The 8516-nt window shown below is 42.9% G+C and overlaps 1 protein-coding gene across 1 annotated transcript; it reads left to right on the plus strand.

Moving 5' to 3' along the window:
- The first annotated feature begins 1060 nt into the window (after positions 1–1060).
- Positions 1061–1569, plus strand: LOC125553678 (protein GL2-INTERACTING REPRESSOR 2-like). Its single transcript, XM_048717425.1, has one exon. It carries the CDS (start codon positions 1070–1072, stop codon positions 1451–1453), a length of 384 nt encoding a protein of 127 aa, XP_048573382.1. The 5' UTR covers positions 1061–1069; the 3' UTR covers positions 1454–1569.
- The last annotated feature ends 6947 nt before the right edge of the window (positions 1570–8516 follow it).

Consider the following 8516-nt stretch of genomic DNA (forward strand, 5'->3'; position numbering starts at 1 on the left):
TGAAGATCAAGGAGGAGAAGCGTTTGAGCAGAACTAGAACCCCTCGTCGGGTGTGGATCTGCTCACCTTGCTTCAGGCCTAGAAGGGGTCTAATGCAAGGATAGCATGGCGTTGCGTAGGGGGCTGCTTTGGTCTATTTGGACGATACGTAACAAGATTACGATTGAGAAAAAATTCCCTACTCATCCTGCTGATGTTATTTTCAAATGTCATTTTTTCCTTACATACGTGGATACCGTTGGGGAGGCAGCGTGATGCTGAGCGCATGCTTGAGGTCATGGAGCGGATCAGAAGCACCCTGATGTTGGCTCGGCAAGATGCAACGCACGATTGAGCCTATTTTGGAGTAGCTTCTCGTTTCCGGAGGCTGGATGTATAGGACGTTTAGCTATGTGTTATGTTTAAGCCTTCGTGCTTTTGGACCTAAGTATCTGTGATGTATCTTTTGGTCTGTGTTTGGTTATGTACGCAATGAACCTTGTTGGAAATTTAAAGCTAGACGCTCCTAACGTCTTTGTTCCAAAAAAGAAATTCAAGGAGGAGGCCCGTTTGTGGGCTTTGGCGGGGCTACACACTTGAGTTTTTGTTATTCCGTGAGAGTAATTTTGTTCTTTCCAAATTTCCCACTGAAATTCGTGTGGTACCACTGAAATGACTAAAATATTTTGTACGGGAATGACTGAATTTTCGGTGAAATAAAGTTGCCTCCATAGGCCTGCTTCCGTAATAAAATCGATGTTATTAGAGCACATCTATAGCTCTTAAAGCTCAGTTAATTGATTGATGAACTTCCAGCCAAGAACCACATGTATGCTGCATGAGCGCAGAGAGTGAGTTTCGCATCAATACAGTGGAGAAAAAAAACGCATGGACCTCTCGTTCCTCCACCTCCCTATATGAAGCGCATCAGAGCCCTCACGGCCAAATCACACTCCTTCCTCTGCCCATCGTCCCACCATTCAGGTTTTCACATCCATCAATTACTATCTCTTATCATTTGTGTTCCCCTTGCAAATTCTTCTCCATATACGATACTATTTGATCTGTTGATATCTGCTGATCTTGCATCATGTCCGTGTCCACAGTGCGATCGAGGTGGCGAGCCATGAGCAGCGGCAACAATGGCGGCAGGAACGGGGGGCTGGAGCTCAACCTGAACCAATCGCCTCCGCCGCCCCTGGCCGCAGCGGAGAGGATGGAGGTGGACGGCGGTCATGATGAAGACGACGATGACTACAGCAACGGCTCGTCGTCGCCTAGCTCGTGTGTGTCGTCGGATGATAGCCATGGCGGCTGGGAGCCGTCGCCTATGGTGATCGGAGCGTGCGAGCGGTGCCTCTTGTACTGCATGGTGATCAAGGAGGAGTACCCCGTCTGCATCAACTGCAAGCAGCCCTTCCTTGTGGACGTCCTCCCTGCCGGCGACGACAAGAAGCGTGGCCAGCGCCAGTAAAGGAGGCGATCGAGCTCAGTTGCCGTGCGCAGTAGATGCCATTGCTCATAGAGATGGTTTAGCTCAGTTTTGGCGCACGGATCTTGGCGCGGGCTGGGGACTGAAAGCCGTTAGATTGTCCACTGCAAGTACTCCGTAGTAGCTTAGTGTAGTAGTAGTAGTTAACTTCCTTCATGATTATTTGCCCAGTCTGTGTTAATCGGTTTCTTCGATAGTTATTACCTGTCATAAGTCAGCGTTTTTATATGTAATAAGCCCCTTAATAAAGGAGCTTTTCCCTGGATAATGCAGTTTTATTCTTTCTTTTTTGTGGGGTGACAGTATGTATATTCTACGAGCATCTTTAGCAGATCCCGTAAACTATCCAATCCGGCAAAATAACCGCAGTTTTACAGGACGGAGCCCATTTGCCGGTCAAATAGATCCCCTATGTTCGTTCATTCCAGATTTTTTTAGGGATCCACCAAACCGCGGCCCATTTGGTTCATATCATCCCTTATCTTTGGTAGGAGGAAAATTTCAGCTCCAACCGCTTCCCTTGCTGTCGGCGCCACGACGCCAGAGCTCAATTCTGGCCTCGCGGGAACGCCTCGACGCCGACGACCAATGGACCCTGGCCGCAACCGCTGCTCGAGCTGTTCCGCGAGGTGCGGTCGGGCGAGCGCCACAAGCTGCGGTCGCAAGTTGAGCTAGCTTGCTAGCTGCTGCTGCCGCCACCGCTAGCTACTGCCACCTGTTCCTCGCGCCCGCCCCCGCAGTCCTCGTCCTACTCCATGGTGGCGCCGCCATCGGTAAGACATGTGCTCCTTCTCTGTCCATCCCGACGAGATCCTCGCGGTGGAAGCGGCCGAAACGGACCAAATTGTAATTTAGCGAGCGTTTTCAGGGGGTTTGTGCAGTTTTGCCAGGACCATGAAATATCTTTACGGGGTCTGTTATGCCGGAACAAAAGTCATATTGTAAAAATGCGACAAAAATGTTTTATAATATCTTGTAAATCAATTTTCATATTACGGGTATACCAGATCTGCTAGATATGCTCTAACCAGCCAGCTACGCGCCCTGCCTTGCAACCGGACTGCGTTGGTTGGGAAACTGTGGTGAACAATTGCTAATGACAAATGAACAATTATCTTTATTCTTTATTACTAATGATTACATATCTATACCCACTAATACTAAAAAAATAAGAAGTGTTTCTACCACTCTAATTTCATACTCCTTCCGTCACAGATTACTTGTCTTAAATTTGTCTAAATATGAATGTATCTAACATGTTTTCTTGTTTCATACATCCGTATCTAGACAAATATATACCAATACGTGCAAAAAAAACCTCTGATGTTTCTAGTAATCATCCCGCAGTCCAGTTTCAAGTTAGATTTTTACTTTCGCGGAAACCCACTACAAGAAATATGTCAACTAGTGACCTTCTGTCAGTGACCCTGAAAGAATTGGTCATAGATCTATGACCATTTCAGACCAATTGGTCAAAAGCTGTTCGGGAGGCTCCAAACCCTAAACTATAACGACCATTTTGGTCAGAAAGGTCGTAATTTCCTTACACGAAATGGTCATAAAGCAGATAACACTGGTCAGCTGTCTTATTTCTAGCTGATCATGACCAATATAGATGGTCATAACCTTGTAAATTGTGGTGGGTTGCTATGACTAGGCGCCACCTCATCAGTTTTGCCTATGTGTCATGTCCATGTGGCAGTTTTTGCCCTAGGTTGTGAAGCAACCTATATTTCTGTCAATCCTAAAATTCCCAAAAAAATCTCATAAATTCTTTGGATCATATCTTCATCAAATATGTAAAAATCCTTCCTTGCCTAGTTCAAAACTAATTCAACAATATTCATTTTCCTATTCTGTTCACAACAACACTTTATGAAGGAAGTGCTATTTATATATTCTTGATTGCCCTTGGAATTTTTGGGCACTCTTCCTATCCAAATCATTACCGCATGACAAAATTCAGCTCCATTTGCCTAGCAAATCTTCCTCGGCAAATTTCCAAAGTTTTTTTCCACCTAGAAGCATTGTGAAGGAAGCACCTTTTTATATCTCGAAATGACATGAAATTTATACAGTTCCTTCATATGCCCAAATTATCACCCTCCTCCAAATTGCAGCTCAGTCAAATCATCTATGTGAGCCCAGGTTCAATTTATATTTTATGGTCAAAATGGCACGTTGCAAAGCAAGTGTTATATAGACCCCTCCTATTACCCTCAAACTTTTCAGGCACTCTTCCATATCCAAATCATTGCCACATGATAATATTCAGCTCAATTTTCCTAGTAAATCTTTTTTAGGAAATTTCCAAAGTTTCTACCTCGAGAGAAGCTTTGTGAAGTAAGTACTAGCTAGGCTTACCCAAATGATCTGAAAATTTACCAGCGCATGACCATACCTATGTAACTTACCTACACCAATTTTTACCTCATTTCATTCATCCAATCTCTCTCACTAGTTTTCCCAAGTTTTTGTCCATAGAAGAGCATTGTGAAGGAAGTACTACTTTGGCATGTCCAAATGGTATCAATTTTCTACAATGCTTTCCTATGCCCAAATAACCATCCTCCACCAAATTTCAGCTCAATCCATTCATTATTTTGAGCCCAGCTTCAACATTCATATTTTTGTCCAGTGTGGTACTTTGCAAAGCAAGTACCACATATGATTCTCCTTTTGAGCTAAAAATTTGTGAAGACATTCTCCTTAGTATATGATCATCCTCAGCCAAAACTCACGCCCATTGGCCATGTGCATTTCTCGTACCGCTAATCAAACACTTGGCTGCTTATTCATGTTTGAGCATCGATCGGTCTCCTCGTGAGAATCTTATGTTGTGATTTTATTCCTAGCACCTACCTGGGGAGTGCCCAACCCACTAGACATGCCTAGGCTTCCCAGAACACATGGCAACACCACGGTCACGCAGTGACCACGCGGCGGGCATGCGAGTTTACGCGCTCTAGAGTTGGGGGCCTCGGCCACCGCCCAAACCTCGACGTATCGCCACCAAACCATGTATTTATGATTAAATAGGTACTTATGTAACTAGAAATGATTTTTTGAAAAAATAAATAGCAAACTATGAGGCAGCTGCAGTTCAAATTTGACCCGCTTCCTACTGAATCGGCGGGGAATTTGTCTTTTTCACCAGAGGTGGATGAAAACTTTTGACACCCAACCATTTTATCAATTGTGCATTATATATGGCCTAGTATTTTATAAAATTTATTAGGTCCAATTTTGCAACAAATATATGGTAGGTCCTTCATAAAAAAACTCATTTTGGGCACTCTGAAAAATGGAAAATGAATTTTTCATGCAAAGAAAATGAAAACTTCCTTAGGCAACATTGTTTGGAATTCCAAGATGCACCCTTGTGCATAATATGAGATCATTTGAACAAACTATGCCATGAATATGGCCATAAGATTGATCATTTGGCTTGAAAGCCATGAATCTTCACGCATGATAGCTCATTTCTGAGAACACTTTTTTAAAAGAATTGTCGTATTACAATTTTATTATTTTTCCCAATTTTTTGATTTTTTTTGAACTTTTTATGCCTGTTTCAAAATGCGGTCAAAACGGCGGGAATGACCGTTCCTAGCTAGTGGTTGAATCTTGAAATTTTTTTGGTGTTTCTCTGATTAAATAGATACTTATGTACCTAGAAATGATTTTTGGAAAAAAAAATAAAGAGCAAACTACGAGGTAGCTACAGTTCAAATTTGACCCGCTTCATGCTGAATCGGCAGGAATTTGTCTTTTTCACGAGAGGTGGATCAAAACTTTTGACACCGAACCATTTGGTCAATTGTGCATTAAATATGTCCTAATATTTTAGAAAATTTATTTGGTGCAATTTTGCAACAATTATTTGGTAGGCCCTTCACAAAAAAACCTGATCTCGGGCACTCGAAAAATGGAAAATGAATTTTCCGTGCAAAGAAAATGAAAACTCCCTTAGGCAACATTTTTTGGAATTCCAAGATTCACCCTTGTGCACAATATGAGACCATTTGAACAAACTATCCCATGAATGTGGGCATAAGATTGATCATTTGGCTTGAAAGCCATGAATCTTCACGCATGATAGCTCATTTCTGAGAACACCTTTTTAAAATAATTGTCGTATTGCAAGTTTATAATTTTTGCCATTAACTTGGCCACATATGATGAAACAATGCGAAGGTTTTCCAATTTTTTGATTTTTTGAATTTTTTATGCCCGTTTCAAAATGCGATCAAAACGGCGGGAATGACTGTTCCTAGCTAGTGCTTGAATCTTGATTTTTTTGGTATTTCTATGATTAAATAGATACTTATGTACCTAGAAATGATTTTTGGAAAAAAATAAAGAGCAAACTACGAGGTAGCTACAGTTCAAATTTGACCCGCTTCCTGCTGAATCGGCAGGAATTTGTCTTTTTCACAAGAGGTGGATCAAAACTTTTGACACCCAACCATTTGGTCAATTGTGCACTAAATATGGCCTAATATTTTAGAAAATTTATTTGGTGCAATTTTGCAACAATTATTTGGTAGGCCCTTCACAAAAAAACCTCATTTCGGGCACTTGAAAAATGGAAAATGAATTTTTCGTGCAAAGAAAATGAAAACTCCCTTAGGCAACATTGTTTGGAATTCGAAGATGCACCCTTGTGCACATATGAGATCATTTGAACAAACTATGCCATGAATGTGGCCATAAGATTGATCATTTGGCTTGAAAGCCATGAATCTTCACGCGTGATAGCTCATTTCTGAGAACACTTTTTTAAAATAATTGCTGTATTACAAGTTTACAATTTTTTCCGATAACTTGGCCACATATGATGAAACAATGCGAAGGTTTTCCAATTTTTTTGATTTTTTTTGAATTTTTATGCCCGTTTCAAAATGCGGTCAAAATGGTGGGAATGACCGTTCCTAGCTAGTGGTTGAATCTTGGAATTTTTTTTGGTGTTTCTCTGATTAAATAGATACTTTTGTACCTAAAAATGATTTTTTGAAAAAATAAAGAGCAAACTATGAGGCAGCTGCAGTTCAAATTTGACCCGCTTCCAACTGAACCGGCAGAAATTTGTCTTTTTCAGGAGAGGTGGATGAAAACTTTTGACATCCAACCATTTTGTCAATTATGCATTAAATATGGCCTAATATTTTAAAAAATTTATTTTCTACAATTTTGCAACAATTATTTGGTAGGTTCTTCACAAAAAAACATTTTTGCCACTCAAAAAATGATTAAAAATAGGTAGAAATATGAAAAATGCGTACAAATTGGTCCTAATCCATAAAATGTGGTCTAACTCAAGTGAAAGTTTGTGTGGTGCCCTTTTACAAAATATTTTTGATAGCTACTTCATTAAATCCCTCTATTTTTAGTATTTGAAAACTATTTTACATCACTGATTTTCTGAACCAATCATAACTCTGTCCACGGATCGATGACATGGCGTCCATCCATCCATCCATCCATCTCTCCATCCCACATCCATCCATCCATCTATCTACAGAAAAGAAGAAAAAAAGAAAGAAAAGTAGATACCCCTCACCCGCAGCCCAAACCCTAGCTCAGATCCCCTTCCCCCGTCGCCCCCTTCCTCCCTCGTCCCCATCTCCTCGCCGCCATCTCCTCCTCCCTTCCAGATCGCCGCCGCCACCTCCTCCTTTCCAGATCGACGCTTCCACCTCCCTCCGTCCGAGGTCCCCGACGGCCATGGCCTCCCCCACGCCCTCCTCCTCTCTCCCATCCCCTTCCCTCACCGCGAGCCCTTCTCCCCCGCGAGCCCTCTCTCTCTCCCTCCCGTGACTCCTTTACTCCACCCGATTCCGGTGAGTTGAGGTGGCTCTCACCGGCGCGCAGCACACCCCCGGGCTCCCCTCGTGTAGCTCTTTCTTCCCCTCCCGTTAGATTCGTCTCTGGAACCCTCTAGTGCAAGCCCGCAACCTCACCCGTGGCTAGGGTTTCGCCCCCTGTCGATTTTCTGGAGGTCGGGCATGGCGCGGGCGGGACAAGCGCCGGCGACGAGGGAGGTGGGCGGTGCTGCTACCTCCTTTGCCAGCCGCCGCTACCCGGCTCGTCCGCGACCTCCACCTCGCCACCACCCAGATCCAACTCGCCGACGAGCCCAACCGCCTCCGTCGTCCCCATACGCGCCATCGTCGCGCAGCGGGTCTCGCCGACAGCCTCGTCGTCCTCCGCCTCCAGCGCATCCCTCCACACCTGCTCCGTCCGTCCCCAGCTCACCTCGCCCCGCACCACCTGCCACCGGAGTCGCCCCTCTAGGTATCTCCCCCCACCACCACTTCTAGCGCCCCCCTTTTGGATTCCAGTATGCGTATCTTTAGTACTATCTAAGAAATTTATGCCTCTATCTATGTTGCAAATCTGGGCTGCTCCTGAACTTGGATGGGCGCTTCAGATTTGATTGGTGCTTGAATTTGAGTGTCCCTCATTTTTGATGATTAATGACTGACTATGAAGAGTATTATGGTTGCATTTTCAGTGTTTTTTGCTGTTTGCTAAAGAATTCAATGTATACAACCATTTGTACTCTAGTATAGCTTCCTGTAGTACTGGAGTACTCTAGCAAATTGCATCATGTTTTACTCTAGCAAATTGCATCATGCCCAACAATGACATTCCAACAAGGATTACTGCTCAAGGATTAGTGGTTGCTGTAGTATCTTGGAGGACTACAGCAAATCGTTTAAATAAACTTGTTTGCATGCTTCTGAATGCTCTGATGAAAGTACATAGAAAAACATACAGTAAAATAACAGTAGCTACATGTCTAACAAATGGTGCAAATGCTTTGCACTAGACACTAAGTTTTTACTACTCCAAGTAAATTAACTGAAACTTGTTGTTCAATCATTTGCTTGTTGTTCTTGTCAGTAAAATAACAGTAGGTTCAATCATTTGCTTGTTGTTCTTGTCAACATAGATAGTCACACAAAAGGAGTATAGTAGGAAATTAACATTACTCCAGTGAGTACTGTTAATTAACTGAAATATTGAAGAACTTTGCAAA

This window comes from Triticum urartu, chromosome 4 (assembly GCF_003073215.2).
Source record: "Triticum urartu cultivar G1812 chromosome 4, Tu2.1, whole genome shotgun sequence".
NCBI lineage: Eukaryota > Viridiplantae > Streptophyta > Magnoliopsida > Poales > Poaceae > Triticum > Triticum urartu.